We start from the raw sequence: 25,240 nt of genomic DNA on the forward strand, positions 1-25,240 counted from the left end.
CTACCAATTTCACTTCTGGAATTTATCCTAACAATCTTTTGTATTTGCAAAGATGAATGCAAAAGGAGAGTTTGTATATTTTTTTAAAAGATTTATTTATTTATTTATTTGAAAGAGTTACAGAGATGAAGAGACAGAGGGAGAGAGATCTTCCATCTGCTGGTTCACTCCCCAAATGGCCTCAACAGCCAGAGCTGGGCCTATCTGAAGCCAGGAGCCAGGAGCCAGGAGCCTCTTCGGGGTCTCCCAGGTGGGTGTAGAGGCCCAAGGACTTGGGCCATCTTCCACTGTGTTCCCAAGCCATAGCAGAGACTTGGATCAGAAGTGGAGCAGCTGGGACTCAAACTGGCGACCATATGGGACTCCTGCGCTGCAGGCCAGAGCTTTAACCCACTGCGCCATACCGCCAGTCCCAAGTCTGTATCATTTCTAATCATGAGAAACAAACTTCCCATATCATGTTAAAAAATCATAATTTATCCAGAAAATAGTATGATACCCCTAATGTTGCAAAAATGTATCCGTTTTCTGTTGCTATGACAGATTTCCTGAGGTTGAGTGACTTGTGAGGAATCCAGGTTTGTTTTGGCCTGCAGCTCTGGAGATGGGAAGCCCAGAGCCTGGAGCCAGCGCTGCTTGGGTTCTAATGAGGGCCTCCTGGTGGAAGGGCAGGTGGGTGCTTGCAGAAGAGACAGGACAAGGCCAGCCACATATCCAATCCAGTCCTACCGGAGCTGCACGGATGACCTCATCCCCTCTGAAAGGCCTTACTGTCTCTCAACACTGTCACCTTGGGAACAACATGTATCTGGAGGAGACAAGCTGTATCCAAACCATAGCCAGCAGTAAAAATGTTTCTATGTAGTTTCATCTGTTAACATTTTATATACCACAGTTTAGTGATCAAACCAAGTAACAGCAATGAAATCCCATTTCTGGTCCTTTTTCTAATCCGGCATCCACATCAGGATCTCACAGTGCACTCATTGATCCTATTTCTTTGTTCCCTTCCAGCCTGTGGCTGCCCCTCCATCTTTGCTTATTGTTTGTGACCTTGGTACTTGCAAAGGATCCATTTGGGCTTGTCTGATCCTTTCTCATGATTACAGTGAGATGATACTTTTTTAAAAGATTTTTTATTTATTTCAAAGGCAGAATGATGGAGATACAGATGGAAAAAGAAAACAGATCTTCCATATACTGATTCACTCCTCAAATGGAGGAGCCAGGAACTCCATCCTGGTCTTCTATGTGTGTGGCAGGAGCTTAAGCACTTGGGTTATTTTTCACTGCTTTTCAGGCACATTGGCAGGAATCTGGATTGGAAGTGGAGCAGCCAGGACTTGAATGCATGCTCTGAGATGGGATGACAGCATTGCAGGTGATGGCTTACCCTACTGCATCACAATGCCAGCCCAAAGATGACACATTTTTAACAAGAATACCTTGCAGATGCTCGTGCTCCTCTCAGGAGGTACTCAACATCAGCATGGCTTGTTACTGGTGACATTAACACGACCACTTGGTTAAGGTGGTGGCTACAGGTTTCTATGCTCTAAAGTGACTATTTCCCCCACCTAGTATCTTGTGCGATCCTGCGAAATTCTGTTTCTCCTTTTGCTTTTAGCATCCACAGATGTTTCTTGTCTGTAGCAATTATCCCTATGGTGTTTGCCTAATGGTGACTTTTTTCTGTAATTCCTGCTACATTTAATTGAAATTCTGTTTCATATGGAGTTCAATTGTGTATTTTTATTCAACAGATTATATCCCATTACTGTTACTATTTATTTTATTGCTAAAACTGCCCAAGATTTGGCTAACAATCTTTCAATATGCCTCTCATGCTCTCATTACCCTAAGTAATTCCACTAGGTGTGTAGAATGCTAACTCCTACTCCTGTGGAAACAAATTGACTAACTAGACTACAGTATTTAACTGCAGTTCGTTTGTTTTCAGCTGTATAGTATCCCATCTCTCCAGTGTGGTCGCATTATTTATTTGATATACAGTTCACTCATTTTCCACTGTTTGCACTTCATTTTGATTTCTCTTCATATCCTGGTTGAATTTAATCATTTAGAAGGTATTGGTTTTCATCCATGGTTCTTGGCTCCTATCTCCACTCCCAAGGCAAGCCAAAGGAACTGGAATTTCTCTTCCCCAAAATGAGTCAGAGAAACTCTGATCTCCCCCAACCTTTCTGTCTTGAGCTGGCTACAAAGCAATTCTCCAGCCTATCCTTGTCCGAGACCCTCTCCTCCTCAGTCCAGGGGGCCCCGGGCGTGCGCACTGCTGAGCACTCCCGAACTGTGTCCTGGCCTTTCTGCTAATGCTGAGTATCAGCGGGTAGAGTTCTTCCTCATTCCTTTTTTAGAGCTAAATAGTACTCCAGCCTGTGGTTAAGCCAAATGGGTTATTCAGCCATGTTTTTCCCATATGACCATTTACATTCTTTTCAATATTTGTAAGCACAGTGCTACTACGGCTAACCTTGTGCGTGTGCATTTTCGTCTTGCTGGACAAATTACCCATGTCTTCAAGGGTAATTGCCGGCAGTGCAATGGCTGCCAAAAGTCACGCCTGGCATGGCAGGCATACGAAGATTAATTGAGCTGATGAAGTTCCCTCCAAGAATGTGAACCCAAAAACAACTCTGAGGGGTGGGCGTCTGGCCCAGTGATTAAAATGCCTGCATCCCACACCAGAGAGCCTGGATGTCATCCTCCGGCTCCTGATCCAGCTTCCTGCTATTGCGGACCCTGAGAGGCAGCAGGGATGCTCAAGTGATTGGTTTCCTATCACCCACAAGGAAGATCTGGATTGAGTTCGTGGCTCCTGGCTTTGGCCGTAGCCACTGCAGGCATTTTAGAGGTGAACAGGTGGATGGGAGTCCCCAACCCCTCCCCCTCTCTAATAAATAATCATTAAAGAAACAAATGTGAAGCAAGGCTAGAAGATCCAATAGAGGGGAAAAAGACTGTACTTCACATAAGGGAAAAACAGAAGAGCAAACCAAAGACTCAAGGTGATTAACAGGATGAAGCAGAGCTAACGAGCAACTCACGAGACCAAAAAGCGCATCCCCAGGACTGCATCAGCTCATTGGTGCACTGCAACAAGGCCTCTGACCACCCACTGCACCCAAACTTCTGAAACCCTGCGGGGTGACCGGCAACGTGCACAAAGGCCAAGGAGGACTTCCCAGCAAGTACAAAAGGTTTATTGCCATTCTAGGTTTCAGCAAGTTGTCACGGTGGTGCAGTGCGGCGGTGGGTGCCAAGGGCAGCCTCACCCGGGTCTGCCTCTTTGCCGCACCCTTCTCCACAGAGCAGCTGCTGCTGGCGCCAACTCTTCGGCAGCTGCCCCAGTCCCCGGTGGATCTCTGAGGCTGAAGCAGGCAGTCGTGTGATCCCTGAAGCTCAGGGCTCTGAGACGCAGCCCGCACCTCCGCCAGCACTGGATGAGCCTTCTCCTTGGGGCCACACACTGTGAGTTTGGACCCCTCTGAGGGAAGAAATGGTGCCACAGGATGTGCTTTGAGACTAACGAACAAAGCCATACAATTAGACCCAAGGTTGCAAACTGCATTTTGCAAACATCCATTTGGCCCCTGGGGCTGTACACTTTTTAAAAAATAATAATAATTGCTAATATTTTAAAAGGTAAGATTTCATATAAAAATCTGGATTTGGGGCCTCTCCAATGGCAAAAAGTTGAGACTCTCTGGCAATACTGGCTGGGCACACAGTGTTCTTCTATGGCACTGAGTAGAGCTGGAGAGCTAGTGCTCCCCATGGACTGGAGGTGTTGTTCTGCCAGCATCCCCAGCGGAGACGGGGCCTCAGCGGCCTTGGATCCCCATGTATGTGCTGGTGTGTTGTATGGAGTATCACAAGAATGTGTCATAATGGAGGTCTAGGCTTTATCCAAAAAGGAGAAATGGAAGTCGGGTCTCAATGCACCATGTTCCCAGTGGTCCTTGTCACCCATTGAATTCCCTTGCTTGGCCCTACAGGAACCTGTGTTTGTAAATGATCTCCAACGTCCAGCATTCCCAATTGTCTCCCCTGAGGGATTCCCCGCCCCACCTGCTGTCTTCTCCAGGATACACCAAGCCCCAGTGTTAACTGGACAAACTCAGAAAGGATGTTAACCGCAGAAATGAAGCGAGGAGGAGACTAAGAGCTACTACTTTAGCCCCTTCATTGTAAGAATGGTTTAGAGTAGAACGAAAAATGTTAATATGCTCTCTCTGCTTTTAAGTCAGTGACTTTAAAAAAAAAGGGAGAAAGTCACCAAGGGGTTTCAGGAGGCCAGCCTGGGTCAGTCTGAACTGAGTTTCCCCAGACTCACGGGTTCCCAGCCCATGACTGCTTTGGAAATGAATGAGGTTCTTGGAAAGCCACAGGGTGGGCCAGACCATGAGGTGGCCAGCCCAGCAGGTTCCTGAGCCACCGGGAACTGCCCAACGCACCCTCCCCGGGCTAGGGCAGATTGTGCCAGCAAAAACCCAAGTGGCACAAAATGATTTTCAGTAAGGGTAGTGCAATCATTGCAGAGAGGGGCTAGAAACGGGGCAGAGGGTTGGAATTGAGCCTTGGTAAACACAAGATGGAGGAAGAGGGACACCTTGCTCCTCCCCCTTCACGTGCTGTGGCCATGCCACGCTATTTGCCCTTCAGGGAGGCAGCGATCTTGACGCAGGCCAGCCGATCCTGGTCTCTGGTGAGGACCCCCTCAACGCGGTAGTTGCCGGTGCTGAGCCAGCTGGGCAGCTCCAGATCGGGTATGGTGAACTCGCTCTTGGGCAGTGAGTAGGTGCCCTGTGGGAAAGCAGGGGACCAGAGGTCAGTGGCAGCCCAGGGTGGGGACACTCTTCCCTGGAACCATCTCTAGGATGGAGCCCTGAGCCACCCCTCCCAGTCTGCTGAGGGCCACACGTGCTAGGAGACTGCCCAAGCACTGCAGACTAAGGCTTATTTATGGTTTACGGGTGCTGGAGATAACCTCTAAATTCAAGTCTCCTATTTCACAGATGGAAAAACTGAGGCCCCCAAGAGACAAGCAATTCCACATAGGTCATACCGACTTCCACATCCATGGACATCCAGATCTGCTGGGGAGGACCCTCCTGTGCGAACCCTCTCTCTTTGGCCACAGGGCAATGCTCCTCCTGCCTGAGTACTCACTTCTTTGAAGGGGCAGTGGCAGGGAAGTCCATAGGTATACAGGGGCTCTGGACAGGACTCCCCAGGGGGAATGAGCGTAGCCAGCATATTACAGACGTCTTCATAGGTGCAGCTGCCGAGCTGTTCCACACAGGGGACCTTGATCCACAAACCTGCCACTTCCTTCTCCACAGTTAATGTCACCTGGCAAGAAAGAGTTTGAAAGAAGTTACAAGTTCCTATTGTTTTCTGTCGCTGTTTTAAGATTTGTTTATGGGGCCGGCGCTGCGGCGCTGCGGTGCAGCAGGTTAAAGCCCTGGCCTGAAGTGCCGGCATCCCATAGGGGCACTGGTTCTAGTCCCAGCTGCTCCCCTTCCAATCCAGCTCTCTGCTACGGCCTGGGAAAGCAGTAGAAGATGACCCAAGTTCCTGGGCCCCTGCACCTGCGTGGGAGACCTGGAAGAAGCTCCTGACTCCTGGCTTTGGATCGGCGCAGCTCCGGCTGTTGCGGCCATTTGGGGAGTGAACTAGTGGATGGAAGACCTCTCTCTCTGTTTCGACCTCTCTGTAAGTCTGTCTTTCAAATAAATAAGATAAAATCTTTTAAAAAATTTTAAAAATAAATTAGAAATTAAGATTTATATATTTATTCAAAAGGCAGAGTGACAGAGACACAGAAGAATCTTCCATCTGCCGGTTCACTCCCCAAATTCCTGCAACAGCCAGGTCTGATCCAGGCTGAAGTCGGCGCCCTGAAACTCCATCCGGGTCTCCCACGTGGGTAGTATGAACTCAAGTACCTGAGCCATCACTCCTCCCCCCCCCCCCCAGCAGCATATTGGCAGGGAGCTAGACCAGAAGCTGAGTAGCTGGGACCCTTAGGGATGCAGGCATCCCAAGCAGCAGCTTAACCCGCTGAGCCACACTGCCTGCCCCATGTGCAAAATCCAGGGCAAAACACACCAGCCCTGCTATCTCAATAATGGTCAGCATTACATTTTAATCACAGAACTGTTATTTATCTTTTATTTACTTATTTACAGGGAGAGAAAGAACTGGAATGGGACAGAGAAGTTTAGAATGGCACCTGCACCAGAATGACACACAAATTCGTGGGTTGTTCCATGTTTTTGGAGGTCATTACATGATGTAAGCCAAGCACAGAAAGATAAGTGTTAATGAGCTCACTCATACGTGGAGTCTGAAAAATAAGTGATCTCATAGTAGTTAAAGATATGATGTTGGTTACCGGAGGCTGGACGGGGAAGCGGGAAGAAATGAAGAAAGGTTGGTTGAGGGGTACTAGGTTACAGCTAGAAAGCAGTAAGAAGTTTTGGGGTTCTGCTGCACAGCAGCATAACTATAGATAACACTAACATGCTATATATTTCTCTGTTTAACAAACACTAGAGGGGCCAGCGCTGTGGCATAGTAGATTAAGCCTCGCCTGTGGTGCCAGCCTCCCAAAGGGGCACTGGTTTGAGTCACAGCTGCTCCACTTCAGATCCAGCTCACTGGTAATGGCCTGAGAAAGCAGCGGAGGATGGCCCAAGTGCTTGGGCCTCTCTGCACCCATGTGAGAGACTCGGAAGAAGCTCCAGGTTCCTGGCTTCAGATAAGCTAGGCTTTGGCAATTGCAACCATTTAGGGAATGAAGCAGCAGATAGAAGACCTCTGTCTGTCTCTACCTCTCTCTGTCTGCAACTCTGCCTCTCAAATAAATAAATCTTAAAAAAAAACTAAAAAATAGGATTTTTGGATGCTTTTACTATAATATTAAATACTAGAAAGGATAAATATAGTTACCCTGAATGGATTTTTTTTAACCCTGATTAGATATCACAGAATGTACACGTAGTAACCAACCAATATGCACAATTTTTATATGCCTGTTACATTTTTAAAAATAAAAATATTAAAATAGTGATATGTAAATCGAAAAACTTGGGTGAATTCAACAACAAGTTTCATCACAGAATTTTTGGAGATTCTCTGCTGCAGAATCCCAGAGATACTGTGACCCAGCAATGACACGATGGTGGCACATGCCCCAGGGTTACCTCCTCCTGGGCCTGTGGCAGACACTAACAACCGGATCTGACTCTGCTCTCCTTTCCCGAACCACATGCATGCACTGAGCAGGCCCTGTGCAAAGCTCCTTCCACACTCACTGATTAACTCAGTTATTGCTCAAGAAAAACCTCCATGACAAGGACTGTGCTGAAGCCAGGTCTAACGGTGTTATGGGGACACACATTCAAATCAAGAAGCTCTCAAACAAAACCGGTCCCAGAACTGACATGGACCAGGACCAGACTGCAGGGCACATAAGCACAGGACAGCGTGGTGGGAATTCAAACTGGAGTGCAGCACGGCAGTAATGGTTCTGCAGTGGACACACGATTGTCCCTGGGTATCCACACCCCAGGAGCCCCAGGGTACCAGCATCCTCAGATGTCCTACTCCTTTACTTGCATAAAATGGCCTTATCACAGACAATGCATGCATATCTCCCTGTGTACTCTAAGTCAGCTCTAGGCTATTACAATACCCAAACAATGTAAATGTTACAGAAGGAGTCCTTGCACTGCACGTGTAGGAAATAACCAGGTAAGAAGCCTCTGCTCATAATGTTTCCAACCTGTAGTTGGTTGAAAACGTGGATGCAGAATATGCAGACCTGAGTGAGTGGATAAAAAAACTTTTATTGTTCTGAAAGCAACTATGCACACACCCACCCCCAAGGCAGGCGATGAAGAGGGACAAACTGCTCCCTCCCAAAGCAATTACAAAAGGTAAATAAACTTACATTTCAAAGACTGGCAGAGATTTTCAGACAATGCTCAGTGTCAATAAATGTACAAAACAAAGGTAAATATCCTTGCTGCTTAGGGATAATTTGATTTAAATATTTGGAGGCACTTTGGCAATAGTGGAAGACTTAAAACGTTTGTACCTAGGCCATCAGAAAAGCATAAAAGGAGGCATTATAAGGGTGAGGGGATAAGGATAATTTCTATTAAACTGTTTATAATAGCAAAATAAATAAATAAAAACTGCCCTGGAAACAAAGCAAAGGTCAACAACAGATTTGTTGTACATAAACTTTGAGAGAGGCACAACAGAATATTCTGGCAATTAAGGAGACTGACAGCCATCACGGCACACTGAGCTTCACAGAGACAAGGCAGAGCCAGACAGGCTCCGGGCAACCCTGTGTCCAGCAAGGACACGTAACCAGGCAGGAACAAGGAAGATCCTGACAAGCTGAGAGGCAAGCGTCAGCCTTTGTGCAAATTGGCCAGGTCGAGCACAAGAAGCAGCACCCAGAAGCTTCTGCCAATTTCTCGGTTTGCCAAGAACTGCTCAGAGAGGGGAAGTCCCTGGCTGCTACAGAGATGAAAAGTTGAAGACATGGCAAAGGCAGCTGCAGCTTGCTATGGAAGAGGAATGAGAACCTCAATCCCTCCCAAAGGGGAAACCAAAAAAGAGAACTTCAAGGATCGCGTGCAGCCAAAAGGCCTCCTCCGGACTTCTGCTTTCTGTTCCGAGTATCTCCCAAAAATCAAGGGAGAACACTGCGGGCCATCCCCCGGTGACACTGCAGAGAAACGGGGCCAATGACAGGCTGCCTCGGGACAAGCAGGTCGCTCAGCTGAGAGGGAAATGCAAAGAACCTGCTGCATGGTGAGCTGCAGGGAAGCCTGGTGCAGCGAGCGAGGGAAACGTCCAGGCTGCAAATCAGAGCAGGAGAAAGAGGAAGAGGAGGAAGACAGGGATGAAGATGAAAGAGATGATGATGATGAGTAAGATGGTTCTAGCACACACAAGTCACTCTTTTTAAAGGAAAAAAAAAGGAATCATAAGGCTGTGTGAGATCTGCTTTTAAACCGTGTAATATTCTGAGGCCGGCGCTGTGGCGCAGTGGGTTAACGCCCTGGCCTGAAGCACCGACATCCCATATGGGTGCCGGTTCAAGTCCCGGCTGCTCCACTTCCGATCCAGCTCTCTGCTGTGGCCTGGGAAAGCAGTGGAGGATGGCCCAAGTCCTTGGGCCCCTGCGTCCACATGGGAGACCTGGAAGAAGCTCCTGGCTCCTGGCTTCAGATTGGTGCAGCTCCGGCCATTGTGGCCAATTGGGGAGTGAACCAACAGATGGAAGACACCCTCTCCCCCCTGCCCTGCCTCTCCTCTCTCTGTAGCTCTATCAAATAAATAAATCTTAAAAAGAAAAAAAAAAGTACAATATTATTTTATTTTTCTTGGCAGGGGGCAGGGTACAGGTAGCACACGACCTAATGTGTCTTCAGATAGCCCTTTCCTGGTGGTGTTTTCAATAGCCACGATCCTTGCCTGGAACACTGGGGATTGTAAACTGGCATGGAAATTTAAAGTAGATTCTCCCTGGTGCTCACAAAAATCAGTTTCATATGGGGAAGAGAGCGTTTTCATCTTCAGTTGTCTCCAAATGTAGCTTATACAAAATAATTGTTGATCTGTTAACTGAATATCACTCTGTGAGTGCAAAAAAAAAATTGCAGCTGTTTTGTTGACACTCGGAATGTTTCCAAGTAAATATCATTTTTTTAATGTAAAAAAATTACTGAATTGGGGCTGGCATTGCGATGCAGCTAGTTAAGCCTCCCCTTGGATCAAAGCCTGGCTACTCTGCTTCCAACCCGGCTTCCTGCTAGGTCATCCTGGGAAGCAGCAGACAGTGGCCCCCACCCATGCGGTGCTCTCCTGGCTCTATCTGGCTGCTGTGGGCATTTGAGGAACGAATTAGCGAACGGACGATCTCTTGCTGTCGCTGTCTCTTTCTGTCACTCTGTCTTTCAAGTAGATGAGAATAAATAAATAAACATTTAGTGTTTAATGGTTAGGTAAACCTAGGACCAACGCCATAGAGTATGGAATATATAGTATGATGCAAACAAAAAGCCAACCTCAAAGCAGGCGTCAGAAGATAATCTCACTAGTATAAATGTATGTATATTTACAATTGCATTAAACCATCTCACAGAATAAATAAAAAGCTACCAATGACTATCTCTTGAGGAGTGAACTTGAAGACACTGACAAGGAACACTGCTGATTTCATATATATGCATTAAAAATAAACATACATGCTAACAAGATTTTGTGGGGAAAAGAGGCAAAGAATATCCTACAGAATGTTAAAAGTACTTCTCTGTGCTTTATCACTCGGCAGTAAGATTTCCGGGGATTGGTTTATTTTCTTGCTCTTTCAGCCAGTTGTGTTATCCACAGTGACTAAATATCACTGACTAATTGATGTGTCTGTCCCATAAATAACTACAAAGCTCAGCTACCCAACGAGAGCCGTCAGCCACTGGGGTCAGCCGTCTGTAGGAAGTGGGGGGCTGACATCAGAGATTCCTGTCAGTCCTGTGATCCTGAGGAAGCCTCTGGATCTGGGGGTGCTCTGCTGCTCTGGGACTCTGGGATCCCAAAACCCTTCCGAGCTCCCCGAAGTGGTGCCCTGCGGGGCCCTGCCGGCCGACCCCCCCGCGCTCACCTTCAGAGGAGAATCGAGGCATACACTGGTCTTGCCCTCGATGCTGATGGTCACATTCCCGGGAATGACGATGGGGTCAGGCTCCAGCGTCAGGCTCTTGATCACTGCGGGGTCCTTCCCTTCATCGCAGTTATCCCAGGAAAAGCTACTGAGCTGGCTCAGCGACACAATCTGGCAAGAAAGAAAGGGGAGGAAAGGTTAGGTGGACAAAAGGAACTGCCACAGATAAGAAGAATCAACAGAAGGACTCCCGTGTGACCATGGGCGGGGCACCTCCTCCTCCGGAACCTCAAACTTCACAGTGAACCTTGGGACAACGCCAGTCCTAACCGTGTTATAGGCAAGGCTAAAATTAAAAGACTCAGAAGACAGAAACTCCCCTAAAAGTACGCTGTAAAGTATAAAGCACAACACGGCAAACATGGAACCTGGAATCTTTCTCTGCCCACTACCTTCTCCCATCCCCCACCTCCCTGCTCCCCGCTGCTCTCCAGCCAGCCCTGGAAAACCAATACAGGGCAAGGTCCTGGTGGAGTCACCATTGCAGCCCCTGCCCGAGACCCCATTCACATCATTCCAATCCAGGACCAGGAAACGCAAAACACAGTGGGAGGCAGTACAGCACCAAAACCCCACCCTCAGGAGGCGTGTCATGAACCTGGGGGGAACAGGACTCACACGAACACATGACAAGAGCCCCGTGCTTGATGAACAACCCCAAGCCTCGCCAGGCCTCGCTGACCACCCTCTGTGACTCACACCGCACCCCCAATTAGTCACCCTCCACCGTCCCCAAGAAATGCCCCCGTTCTCCCTCCACATCTCCCAGGTCTCCCGTCTGCATCCCTGTCTTGGGCAACTCTGGCCAGCCACTCACTCTGCACTCCTCAGCAGCCTGTCCACCTGCCTCCGGATACCCAACACCTCCCACACTGTGCAGACTCTCTCCCACCTACTCACACCTTGCCCACCAAGGGACCACCAGCACTCCCACCACCCACCCACACCCTGTCTTGGGAAACAAAACCCGCCAGTCCCACAGGTCCAAGTTGACTTCTGTCTTCGAGACACCCACAGGCAACTGAACCAAGAAGGAACACAGAACCCCAGCTAGGCTCTCTCTGCCCGGTTCTGGAAACGAGACACAAGAGGCTGAGCCACCCAAGGACGGGGGCTTGGTGTCTTGGGTCATGAATTTTGAGTTGGGCCAGAGCACCCAGACCTGAGACTGAGGATGGCACTGAAAGAGACAAGAATGAAGGGCTCTGCAGGTCTATGGGACAGGAAGCAGATGAAGTCGCCCTATCCTACCTACAAAAGCAGGACAAGGTAGCACGAGGGGCGTGGCTTTGGACTGACAGGTGAGTTAATGGAGCATCGGTCAAACACACCTGGGCTAAGACCATAGTCCAGTCTCGTAACTTCACTGTATAAGCCAGTTTACCCCTTCCTCCCAGGCCCGGTCCAAGGAGCTGATACACATGGTTCATAACCCAAGGCCGGGCACAAAGCATGACTTGGCTCACTAAATGACAGCCATGAGACATCTCAGCCTCCACTTCCTGCCATTGGTTCCATGAAATTCCTTGTGTACCTGTAATGAACTTCCCCTTTACTTGAGCGTCTAAGAATGGGTTTCCATTCTTTGGAATGGGAAGTCATGCCATGACTAAGGAAGGCAGGACAGGGTAGACACCAGTAAATGCTTCCTTCCACATTCATCCTGCAAATATTCATGGAGCAACAAGCCCTGGGCTAGGCACTGTGTCCCTGGTGGTAAACAATTAGACACGGTCCCTGCCCACTAGGATTTGTGAGTGCCATCAAGGAAACGGACAGGAGGGACTCACTTAAGCAGAGTGGTGGGGAAGCGATGCTCCACTAAGACCCGTGTAAGAGGAGGAGTGAGCCATGTGAGTGTGCAGAGGAATCACCTGCCAGGTAGAACACAGGCTGTGACGGGGCGGAGCTGAGCGGCTGGGGGCACTATGAGGCCACTGGGCTATGTGTGTTGGACGGGGGCCAGCTGAGGTTGCAGGGGTGGCAGAGTCACTAAAGCCAGACCTCCCAGCAGGCTGAATGACCTCCCCAGGCCCTGAGGGCTCATAACCAGCTGGCTTCCCGCATGGCAGTGCCCACCCAGCTATCTCTGCAGCAATACAAGTTTCACGGTTAGGTCAAGGCTCATGGGAAGAGGGGTGATGGATTAGCCATCAAGGCCACCAAGGGCCAGGCCCGGCACAGTGTATTTGCCACCTCCAGCCTAGGCCAACCTGTGGGAGGAAGTACAGCTCTGGAGGCGGTCTTACAGATAGAGATCACAGAAGCAGACTAAAATGACAGTTCAGCCACTCTCACTAGCGGAGACCACGCGCAAGTTAACCCCTTGTGGCTCCAAGTCCTCATTTCCTAAGTGGCAGTAATTATATCTTCTCACAGGGCTAATGGGAGGGTTAAAATTCCATACACAAAAGGTACAAAGCAAACTCCTCCAGACTGCTAAGCTCATGAAAAACAAAGAAAGACTGAGAAACTCATTGGCCACTGGAGCGGGAGTCATGACAACAATGGCAACAGGATTTCCTACACTGAGTCCTGGAACAGAAAGAGTATGTTAACAGAAAACTGGCAGTGGGATGGGAGTTGTGGCACAGCGGATTAAGCCACCACTTGAGATGCCTGCCTCCTATATCAGAGTGGCTGGTTCAAGTCCCAGCTCCTCTAGTTCAGACCTAGTTTCCTGCTAATGCGTATGCTGGGAGGCAGCAGATGGTGGCTCAAGAACGTGGGGCCTTGCACCCATGTGAGATATCTGGATGGAGTTCCAGACTCCTGGCTTCAGCCTGGCCCAGCCCCAGCTGTTGCAAGTATGTAGGGAATAACCAGTGGATGACAGATCTCTTGTTCTCCCTCTCTCTCTCCGTCTCTCTGTGCTTTGCATTTTAAATAATTAAACCCTTGCTAAAAATGAAAAAAGACAACTGAGGAAATCCAACTAAAATCTAGAACTAATAGTCATGCATTGATTTTGGAGTCTTAGTTTTGACAAATGCACAATGACAATTTAAGACACTAACATGGGCCAGCGCCATGGCTCAATAGGCTAATCCTCCGCCTGCGGCGCCGGCACACCGGGTTCTAGTCCCACTCGGGGCGCCAGATTCTGTCCCGGTTGCCCCTCTTCCAGTCCAGCTCTCTGCTGTGGCCCGGGAGTGCAGTGGAGGATAGCCCAAGTCCTTGGGCCCTGCACCCGCATGAGAGACCAGGAGAAGCACCTGGCTCCTGGCTTCAAATCAGCGCAGTGCGCCGGCTGCAGTGTGCCAGCCGCGACAGCCATTGGAGGGTGAACCAACGGCAAAGGAAGACCTTCCTCTCTGTCTCTTTCTCTCGCTGTCTACTCTGCCTGTCAAAAAAAAAAACAACAAAACAAAACAAAAAATAAAAAAAAAAACACTAACATGGGTGAGGGGTCTTACAGAGAAGCCACAATATCTCTGCAATTTTTCTCTAAGTCTGAAATTATTCCCAAATTAAAAGTTTACTAGGAAAAAAAGCACGTGGCTCAGTGAACGTCATATAGCATGTGGCACTAAATGATATGCACTATACAGCACCATATCAAAGAGTCTATTAAGCATGTACTCCATGTCCAGCCTGAAGCTAAACATTCTCCCCTGTTAACTAACACTCGGCACAGGCCCGGGCCACAAGACCGGTTAAAGCTAGCAGGTGGTTAAAACCCCAGCCTACAGCACTGGCATCCCATATGGTGCCAGTTCAAGTCCTGGCTGCTCTACTTCTGATCCAGTTCCTTGACAATGCGCCTGGGAAAGCAGTGAAGGGTGGCCTAAGTCCTTGGGCCCCTGCACCCATGTGGGAGACCTAGAAGAAGCTCCTGGCTCCTGGCTTCAGATTGGTTTAGCTTGATCCATTGCAGCAATTTGGGGAGTGGACCAGCGGATAAAAGACCTCTCTCTCCTTAAAAAAAAAAAAAAAAAAAAAAAGCTAGAGGAGGAACTGGAATCCAGGTTTCCGGATGCTCAAACTCTAACCCCTACCCACAGTCTCAGGATCAGAGCTCTGAATCATGTGAGCCCAGAGAAGACTACAGATTACAACAGAAGGATAGAAAGTGCCACTTCCTATGGAAGCTTGGTTGAGTTCCCGTGGGCCTGGGTGAGGTGGGGGTCTCCAGTACCTCTCTTAAACTGCCAGCAGGAGACCCTCTAGAGTGCCATGGCATCCGTAGCCAGGTCACAGAGGAGCAAGGGCAGGGCCTGCATGCAAACCCCACCTCATGGTGGACTGACCTGGAGCCAAGAGAAACAAGCTCAACCTACACTCAGGCCCCTGCTCCTTCATTAAGTAGGCAGAACAGCCAGCCTGCCACCCAGGCACGGTGAGGCCAAGCCCGCTGGCTTCTATCACTTTACTTACAATTTTAGAGCTCTCATTCACAAAAGCCTCTCCCTTCATTCACAACTCTCTAAGAAGCAGGTTGGCATCACACCCATCTTACTGATGAGAGCAAGGTGCATGCATTCCATGGACTGGGGCAGAGAAAGGGTCACACGTCTGGCACTGTTCCTAGCTCTCAAAGCTTCCCAGGGTACAGGGAGGGAAGCGATCTAGAGCAGACTCCTCTGCTCCAGAGATGTGTCTTGCCCAACGCTATGCAGCAAAGAGGACATGGGAGTGAGCTGCTTAGTTCTCAAAATGATAGCACTTCCCTCTCTCAGGGGTCTGCAGCATGAGGTGCTATGGAGTGAACAGGGAAGCTGGAAGTGGTGCGGGGCGAGAGGCGCGGTGCGGAGTTGGGGTTGGCCTCGTGGTGTCTCACGACAAGGAGCAGGGGGGTCTCAGGGCCGGATCTTTGTCACCAGATGGGCCGGCATGGACCCTCTGGCCTGCAAGGCTCTCAAATCCACCCACTTCAGGAAAACCCGGAGCACTGGAACAGGCGGAGGGACGGGGTGCCAGGCCTTATCCTGGAGTGACTTGAAGTCACCGCGTGGGAAGCGGGCAGAGAGCAGGGCAACAGGGCAGAATCTCTGGGCCTGGGATTGGCGCCTTCGTTTTGCGCTCAGAAAAGAGCAGGAGAGCAGAAGTGAGATGAACCCCTGCAAACAAGCCGGGGGGCTGAACAGGGCCTTGGAGGCCAGCTGAAGGACCAGAGTCCCAGAATTAGCGGTTTGGGGCCCCGACGGCGGAGAAGCAACTCTAGGAACAGTGGCCACCCCTTCAACCCACTCGGAGCCGCACACACCCGGGGGGCGGGCAGGCTGCTTGCAAACTCCTAAAGTAGGAGGCACTCACCTGGTTCTGGAGAAGGTGCGCAGGGGACGCGGGGCGGGCGAGGAGCAAGCCCAGGGCGACCAGGAGAGCAGCCTGCATCCGAGAGTGCATCGCGAAGGGCGGTTCCGCGCCACGCTCACTGCAAGGTCTGCGGCGGCGGCTGCGCCTTTAAATGCCTGCCTGCACGGATGATGCAAAGCTGGGTATTGCTATGCAAAGCAGAGCCCAGCCACTCGCGGGGTCGCCCCGCTCCTCCCGGACGAGCCCGGAGTGGGACGGAAGTCTCCCGGCTCCGCCCCCTTGAGCCCCTCCCAGCATGGGAGTCCAGGTCCTTCTCCCGGGCGGAGGTGGGGAAAGGGCGGAGAGAGGCGGGGAGCGCCGAGAAGGGGCGGGGCTCGGCAAGGCTAGGGAGGAGGAGCCCCGGGTGGGGCGGGGCTGAGCGCGGAGGAGGGGCGGAGCGGAGCGCCGGGCCAGGAAGCAGCCGAGCGGCGTTTTCCGAGCCTCGCTCAGCGACCGTGACCGCGGTAAGCACTTCTAGGAACCCACGAGCTCAGTGTTTGCGCAACCAAGTCTTTCTTGACAAAAATGTCAGCCGCGTGTTGACATTAGCTTCCTCATCCATGTGAGGAAGCGCTGCCTGATAATTATTACAAGAGCTAGCCGTAAGTACTGTCTTTTGAAAGGACCCAGGTTGTTTTGCCTGTGTTAGCACTAGGCATCTGATACACAGTGTTAGCTCTGCCAGGGCCACGCAGCTGGGAGAAGGTAGAGCAAGGCCGAGATTATGCACACCATCAGCCGGCACTTGGTTAGTGACTGCGTTAGCTGAGGCTGGATTGTGTTTTTAAGGGATTTGGACAGAGTTACCACCAGACTAACTTCTGCAAGAGGTGTGTCCGCGGACTTGAGTCTAACAGATTCCCAGTGTTGGGCATGTAGCAGGCACCCAATGGCTGTGAACAAACGAATGTGTGAGCAGAATTTAAAACTCATCTATTCATCTTTATTTTTAAAAAAGATTTTATCTATTTATTTGAGAGGTAGAATTACAGACACAGAGAGAGAGAGACTCCCCAAATGGCCGCAACAGCTAGAGCTGAGCTGATCCGAAGCCAGGAGCTTCTTCCAGGTTTCCCACACGGGTGCAGGGACCCAAGCACTTGGGCCATCTTCCACCACTTTCCCAGGCCATAGCAGAGAGCTGGATCAGAAGAGGAGCAGCCAGGACTTGAACCAGCACCCATATGGGATGCCGGCGCTGCAAGGCGAGGCTTAACCCACCTCGCCACAGCGCCAGCCCTGTAATCATCTTTTTTTTTTTTTTAAACAAACTTTTAATTTTTGAATTAATTTTAGGTTTACAGAAAAGTTGCAAAAGTAGTACAGAACTCCTCCAGTCTCCCCTGTTGCTAACATCACAACAGGTACTGTTATGGAACCCAAGTGTGGTACTTCTCACAAGAGAACCTAGTAATTCAGGGGACAAGGACTGGAAGCAAACAGACAAGTCTGTGCAGGCTCCTAGCCATTGGGGGAGGCGGCATGCTATTGCCTGGGCATCATGCATCCTTTCCCATAAGGAGAGAGAACTGAAATTTATATGAGGAAATACAGATTTAACTGCCTGACTGCCGTCGTGGGAACGCTGGACAGGGCCAGCTGCACGGGGGTCTCCGGCCGGTGGGAAGGGGCTGGGTGGCATCGCGGTGGGGACTCAGCCCCAGTCACAGTCCAAGCTCAGGTCGGGCTGACTGAGCTGCCCCAAGTTACTTGGCAACTTCAGCCGGCTGTCTCCAGGCCAGCTCCTGGAATTCTCCGGCAGGCATTATTTGCCTGTCGAATTGGACAGACACTGTCATGAGACACAAGTCTGGCTTTTGTCCACCAGGTGAAAAGGCCGATGTGTTTTGTGTGGCTACAGCTGAGAACCTACGCTGCCTCCTGGCCAGTTTGCAGGCCGCTAGGAACCTGAGCTGCAGCCCCACCCTCCCATGGCGCCCACATGGATCACCCCGCTCTGCCCCGCCACGCCACGCAGACCCCAGCAAATGTTCCTGGCCTTGAGTCTGCGGCAAGTGGCGGAGCAGCGTGGTGGTGGCGGAGGAGCTGGCCAGGTGCTGATGCCCATCCGGGTCAGGAACACCCCAGCCAGCTTTGCACTGCATGGTCCTGATGCAGACAAACCCTAGGGCTCCGTCCTCGCAGACCCTGATGCTTCCCACAGGAAAGATCCCAAATACAGGGCATGGCACCATTTCCTGGTTGCCTCCAGGGCCAGCAGCTCAGCGCTCTCTGACCGCGCAGGCTCTGGGCCTCCCAGTGGCCAGTTTGGAGATCCCCGTGGCATCCCTGGGCAGAAGGGGTTGAGGGGAATGGCTGTGTGCCGGAGGAGAGAGTGGCAGCCCGGAGGCCGGGCGGAGCTCGGGCGCCCCACCAGATGGCGCTGCGGTGGCTTCCTGCCGCCTGCTGCTTCGGAGTCCAGCTCAGTCCCACTTCATGTTCAGGTCAAAGAAGACAAAAGTGCAGGTAAAAAGAGCGAAGTATCCAAGCGTCAGAGACAGCACCTCTGCCTCCTCCTTTTGTGAGCCCCACCTGTGGGTCTCAGGTGGCCTAGGGCGTCACTAGTGGCTCTGGCGGCTCTGTGTTACTGGAAAAAGTCCTCGTGAAGGTGTTGCCAAGTGCGGTGTCTAGACAGAGCAGTGGTGGGTGATGGGTTGTCAGGAATCCTTAAGTGTGGATCACTCTGCACCCGGCTAAGGAAGGCTGTCGCTAGCAGTTGGATATTAATGAAAACGTTGTGGCAATCTGAAACACAAAACTAAGAACCCAGCGTTGACACAGTAATGGTCACTAAGCTCCCAATTAATGACCTTCCCATTGCGGCAAGCTCTTCCCCTCCCATCTAGCCCGGTCCCTCATTACCCACAGTGTACTGAGGTTCACAGACTTTGCCCAGTGTCACGCTGCTAGCAGAAGAGAAGCTAGAAGCCCTTGCTCCTGAGGCTGATCCAGAGACCGGATGAGATGCCTTTGTGCGTCTGCTCCCTGTGCCTGTGGGGTGCACAGTGTCAACATTCGTAGGCCCTGGAGCCTCACTGGGAGACAGGAAGGGGGCTGGACAGACTCCCCACACCCCCCGACATCAGGCCTTCTCCATCTTTGTAGCAGCCAAGTCCTCTACACCCCATTACCCACTTCTCTGAGTCTTAGACCCACTCTCCATCATCGCCCAAGAGGACCATGACCTTGGGCAGGAGAAGGTGGCTTCCCCCAGCTGCCTTAGAGGACTTCTCTGTGAGCAGCTGAGGGGACCTGGCAGGTGCAGATGAAGGACTTGGAGTCCACAGGCCCAGTGTCTGGAAAGTAAGATGTAACCAAGGTGGCAGGAGGGATGGCACAGTGGCCGGACAGAATGGTTTCTCCGTGTCAGACAGACCCCAGGTTTGTACCCTGCCCTGACACCTGCTGCTGTGAGAGCCTGGACAAGGACCTCAACCTCTGTGGCTTCAGCTTCCTCATTTTTTAAAAAATAAGAATGAAACTACCTCTCAGTGATAAGCTATTCACCAGTAATTGAACAGACCGAAGGCCTTGTCTCCACCCCATGGGCACACCCCCAACCCACTATAACTGTAGTCTTACTGAAGAGCAATCAGAAAGAAATAAAAGATTTAGCATCAAGTATTCATACCAAAAGATGAAAAACTAGGGTCGAGTGATACCAAGTGGGGGTGGCCTGCGTTTGCCTCTGATAGGGACTCTGAGGAGGTGGGCTTTCCCCGCCCTTGAGATAAGTGGGAAACATTTGGTGGAACAGCCAACCTGAAGATTCAACATGGTCAAGAGCCTCAGGCCGTGGTTGCTAGCCAGGGCTGGCCGCTGCAGTCCTCTGGGAGCTTTATATTAAACCACGGCCCCTGAGCCACACTGCAGACATCTGAACCCCTAGAGGCAAGTCCTAACCATAGGCGCTTTTTAAAACATTTCAGGTGGGCGCAGGTGTTGTGACGCGGCAGGTTAAGCTGCGGCCTGGGATGCCCACATCCCACACTGGAGTGTCCGGGACCGAATCCCGCTTTGCTTCTGATCCAGCTTCCTGCTCATCTGCAGCTCCAGGAGGTGGCTGATGATGCTCAAATACCCGGGTCCCTGCCGCCCATGTGGGAGCTCCTGCTAGACCACCTGGTTCCCGGCTTCAGCCTGGCCCAGCTCTGGCTGTTGTGGCTTTTGGGGAGTGAACCAGTGGGTGAAAGATCTCTCTCTCTCTCTCTCTCTCTCTGTGTGTGTGTGTGTGTGTGTGTGTTGGGGGGGGGGGTCACTCTGCCTTTTCAATTAACCAATTAATTTTTAAAATTCCAGTTGACTCCAGTGTGCAGCCAAGGTTGGCATAGGGATGTAGAGCACCCAGCATGCATAGTGGTGCACACCTACACAAAAGTGGCAATTATTAAAAGACATGGCTCCAACCTTTGAGGAACGCACATTCTAGGAGTGATGGGAAGCTGTAAATGGGTGCCGGCTTACTAACATCAATGACAGTGAGCTTTGGGCAGGAGTAAGTGAGCCTGGGCCTTGGGGTAACACGGCCCAGCAGGAGGAGTTCCGAGCAAGCGTGGATCTAAAGGCTAATGTGCATGCATGCATGGTACCTGCCCCCTCACGTGCTGGGGCGGCAGGCTGGGGGTCAGGTGCAGGGCTTACAGACAGGTGATGCCAGCTTCCGTCATGATTCACTCATTTGTGTGCTGCTTGTTAGAACATGCTACTTTACACTCCCTGAGATATAAGAGGTTCAAGATCACTGGCCTGCATTCCCATGGGACAGCAGTCCACGGCAGCTGAGCTACCACCTATCCTTAAGGTGGGGCCTGGCTCTCCAGCCTCCACAGTCCATGTACGATTTGCATCTCCCACTTTCGTTATCACTTGGTCCCTGTGAGATTTCAACCCCCAGTTTAGTAAGGAATCCAATCTTAAATTCTGGGTATACCTATTATTCAAAGACAAATGGGAAAGGAGAATCAAAATTCTCATAAAGATATAAAATGACTCCTTAAAGATTTTATTTGACTCATTCTGTGAGGGAACCTGTACGATGCTACAGTCAGTATAAGGAGAATTCAGAGAACAAACACAGCTACCCATCAGAAATAATGAGATACATGCGCACACAGAGCCCAAACTGGCCTTTCTATAGCAAGAAAACGGCGTCAGTTCCAACTGCTCAGAACAGAGATTTTGCCTATAGATAACTATAGGCAAAAGTTATTGTTCATCAGCGTGAGTTATCTACCACATCATAGGCGATGGGAAGTCCAGAGCCCCCGATTTTCCCTATGCCCTGATCGTGTTCTGACTGTGGACAAAGTCTCTAACCTCCCTGGGTTTGTTTTCCCACTGTGAGAAGGTGAGCAAACGAGATCCTCTCCAAGGGCCCCTGCAGCCCTGAGCATCTGGGTGTACGTGGGAACCCTGGGCCTTACTTCAGTGGAATCGCCTCTGATGATCCTGTTTTAGACAGAAAGAAATTGAAGCTCAGAGAGGGAAATTGCCTTGCTCAAGGCTACCCAGCAGGGATGGGGGAGAACGAGGGTCCCTGTTTCTGGTCTCCCAGTTGAGAACCACACCTCTGAAAGGAGAACCATACCTTCTCATCTCACCAGTCGGGAACCTGAGCACACGCCTGGAGGCCCGAGGGTTGGACTGGTCGGGCAGGCCAGACAGGGCCGCCAAGGTGCCTTGGGTGCAGCCCCCACCCCCTCCACCAGCCCAAAACAGGAGGCCTCTGTGCATGCAGGCATCGCTTTGACCTAAGATTCTCCTCTCATGAGGGCTTCACCGGAGAGCTGAGCTTCTCGGGGCTGGTGACGCTGGACTCCCCCGCAGAGCTTTACTCAATCCCTGTGCCGAGACTGCACCCAGGCTGGCACACAGCCATCGGCGTTTCTAAAGATCCTCCAGAGGACGCTGGTGCAAGCGACATGAGACCCACAGTTCTAAAGTAGTAACACACGTGCTTGCAAAACGCCTGGGATCTCGCAAGAATGCAGACGGTGATTCAGCGAACCTGCTTGGAGCCTGAGACGTCACATTGCCAGCTAGCTCCCTAGAGGCCGATGCTGCCGGTCTGAGCACCGTGCAATGTCAGTAGTGTTGGGGCTCAGAAATAATACCCTAAAGGGTGGCCCTCTCATGTGCTAAGTGCCTTCAACTGTGGGAAGCTGAAGGGGCCTCAGAAACAAAGTATCTGACCTTCTCTGCCCCTTTCTCTTCCCCCAGGCAACAAGTAGAAATGAAGAATTCCTCCTGCCCCTTAGGGCTGGTTATTGTGGTACAGCGGGTTAAGCTGCTGGCATCCCTTATGGGCGCCGGTTCAAGTCCTGGCTGCTCCACTTTGGATCGAGCTCCCTGCTAATGCACCTGAAAAAGCAGCAGAAGATGACCCAAGTGTTTGGGGCCCCTGACGCCCACGTGGGAGACCCAGAAGAAGCTCCTGACCCAGCCCCAACTGTTGCGGCCATTTGGGGAGTGAACCAGTGGATGGAAGGTACCTCTCTCTCTCTCTCTCACTCCCCCTTTCTTTCTATAACTCTTTCAAATTAATTAATTAATTAACAAAAACTCTTCTTCTCAAAGCTGGTCATAGAATCCAGAAGCCATGTCCCCCAAGGCCAGCCATGAAACCCAGAAATACTTCTTTACCATTCCGCGAGCTGACCATAAAGTCTCTGCCGTACCTTGTGTGATGCAGGCCCTCAATCCTATCCCTGCAAAAGAAAGGAGGCTGCACAGGTTGGCCCAGGAGAACCCGTGGAGGGTTCTGCTGCTCTCTCCAAGCCCATCGTCATGAGGTCACAGCCCTCTGCCCAATCACAGCTCTACACCACTGTGCATTCTTCGCTGAATGCCCGAGGAAAAATGGACAGCTCGCCCCGGGGCCTTTCAGCCTTCCAAGTGCAGACTCCTGTGTCTCATGAAACTTAGGCTAAATAAATTGTTATGCTCCTGTCTTGTTGAAGAGGCGGGATCTCCTTCCTTTCCTGCCCCTCTGCAGGCATCTGAGTGGCTCTCAAGGCTGTTCGTGCAGCAGTTTTCCAACTCAGGACAATCCCCCTTGGTCTCTTGGGAGATGCAGCAGACAGTGCCTAAGGGAACTTTAATTGTTTGGTGACTCCCACGGGGGTTTGGTCTGGGGGGCGGCGGTGACAGTGTGAGAATCTTGTCCCTTCTTTGGGATTGGGACCTGGATTCCAGGACAGGGACGGGCAGCACATTTCAGCTGAGCAGCGCCATGGTCATAAACTCCTTCCTGGACTCGCTGTCGTCACTCCGGGCGCCGCACACAATGCAGACGGCAGGGCTGGGCAAACACTGTAGTACATGCGTGTCGCCGGCAGGGGGAGGCCGCTGCCTGATGTGGGCCCAGGGGTGTCCTGCACGCGCTGGATAAAGCCTAACGCAGATCTTAATTTTCAAGGAACACTGCAAATCTAGACGCTTAAAAAAACCGTCCGAATCTTTAAGGGTGGGCAGCTAATTCAGAAATTTATATTTTTAAAAAACCTCTGTGTGAGCTAAAAATGGGTGTGCAGAACAGATGCACCTGAGTGGGCAAACTGATGAATCTGACCCCAGGAATGTGGGGGTCTTGGCTTCCTATCAGGGCATGTGCATCGTTTATCTCAAGTCCTCATCTTACAGAGTCCTGGGGAGCAGGGGCTTGCCTGTGTTTGTCAGGGCCCAGCCCGAGAGGAGGCCCCGAGCGCCCTGACTCCTGAGCCAGGTCTTCCCGCCTGGGGTGCCCCTGTCAGAGGGCGCGGCTCGGGAGGGAGTCCAGCCCAGGGGAGCCCCGAGGGGGCTGCGGAGGTCGCCAGAGCCTGAGGGCAGGAGGGGGAGCGGGAGTTTATTTTTAGCCGCTAGCGTGTGCCTGGAAGCCTTATTTAGACATCAGGCGACAGGGTGCGCTGCGGGCAGCAGGCGCGGGGAGGAGGCGCCCCCTCCCCCGCCCGGGCTCCTCTTACAGCCGCTCTTCCCGGCCCGCCCCTGGTCATCCTCCCTGGGGGCTTCGGGGGCCGCTCTAAATAGCAGCCCCTGCTGGCGTGGGCGCTGTCCCCACTGACTGGCTGTCTCCTCCACCTGCTCCCTTGCTGCCCATTCCCCCGCGGTCCCGCAGAGAAATAGAAACCAGGAGGTGTTCCCTTCCCCTTTGGGGGCACAGATCTCTTAGAGAGACTGAGGTCATCCCCTGTGGTGGTGACAGGCAGGCTGTGCAGGGCCCAAGACCAGGGTTCTAAGCCCTGAGTGTGACCCTGGGCAAGCGACCCGAGCTTCTGTGTTTAGGACACTGGGAAGGGTAACCATCACTTGGCCCTTGAGCCTGGCCCCTGCTGGAGGGAAAGGAGACAATGTGTGGATGTATCAGCACATCCTGATACATCCTGAATGGGTGATGGCAAAGGCAGTGACAGCGTTAGACCTACCCAGCTCCAAAGTAGAATTGTTCTTTCACACGTAACTGTGAATGCAATCTGGGGAGACCCCGAGACCCTCTGAGAATGCAATCTGGGGAGTCCCTGAGCCCCTCTGAAGCCCTCTGATCTCAGTCCAGCTTCTGACCCCAGCTAATTCATCCAGTGTCTGTTTGTCGGGCAAATTTTTGTTAGAGCTTAGCTGATGAGAGCTGGGGTGGGCGATGTGAAGACAAAGAAGGGGCCGTGTGTGAATGAACCAAGGCTACGATGCAAACCAAGGATCAAAAAGTTTTACTGTAGAATAGTTGATATAGCAGACAACTACATGTAGTTAATATATAGAATTTGATAAACTTGGACCATGTAAGGGTCTTCAAAAACTTCAGGAAATGCATAGCATGAAAAAACTGTGTATGGATTTCAAGTTTTTGTACCAAAGTAAGCTTATCTTTTTTAAAAAAATTATTTATTTATTTGAGAGTCAGAGTTACACAGAGAAAAGGAGAGGGGGAGAGAGAAAGAGAGAGTGAGAGAGAGAGAGAGAGAGAGGTCTTCCACCTGCTGATTTACTCCGCAGTTGGCCACAATGGCCGGAGCTGCACCCATCTGAAACCAGGTGCTTCTTCCAGGACGCACGTGTGGGTGCAGGGGCCCAAGGACTGGGGCCATCTTCTACTGCTTTCCTAGGCCATAGCAGAGAGCTGGATTGGAAGTGGAGCAGCTGGGACTTGAACCGGCGCCCATACGGGATGCTGGCACTGCA

The 25,240-nt window shown here is 51.2% G+C and overlaps 1 protein-coding gene, 1 long non-coding RNA gene and 1 pseudogene across 2 annotated transcripts; 2 read left to right on the top strand and 1 right to left on the bottom strand.

Annotated features, from left to right (window-relative positions):
* Window positions 1-3,208: 3,208 nt before the first annotated feature.
* Window positions 3,209-16,198, bottom strand: GM2A (ganglioside GM2 activator). Its single transcript, XM_062188812.1, has 4 exons — window positions 16,028-16,198; window positions 10,712-10,882; window positions 5,194-5,376; window positions 3,209-4,827 (listed from the first exon to the last, which is right to left on the bottom strand). Exons 1-4 carry the CDS (start codon window positions 16,115-16,117, stop codon window positions 4,672-4,674), a joined length of 600 nt encoding a protein of 199 aa, XP_062044796.1. The 5' UTR covers window positions 16,118-16,198; the 3' UTR covers window positions 3,209-4,671.
* LOC133758942 (U6 spliceosomal RNA) lies at window positions 6,205-6,304 on the top strand (annotated as a pseudogene).
* A 264-nt stretch (window positions 16,199-16,462) lies between the features above and the next one.
* On the top strand, window positions 16,463-23,008 carry LOC133757898 (uncharacterized). The gene is made up of 3 exons (XR_009865746.1): window positions 16,463-16,530; window positions 22,286-22,553; window positions 22,643-23,008. It is a non-coding gene; the product is annotated as an uncharacterized LOC133757898 (long non-coding RNA).
* Window positions 23,009-25,240: the final 2,232 nt, after the last annotated feature.

This window comes from Lepus europaeus, chromosome 4 (assembly GCF_033115175.1).
Source record: "Lepus europaeus isolate LE1 chromosome 4, mLepTim1.pri, whole genome shotgun sequence".
Classification (NCBI taxonomy): domain Eukaryota; kingdom Metazoa; phylum Chordata; class Mammalia; order Lagomorpha; family Leporidae; genus Lepus; species Lepus europaeus.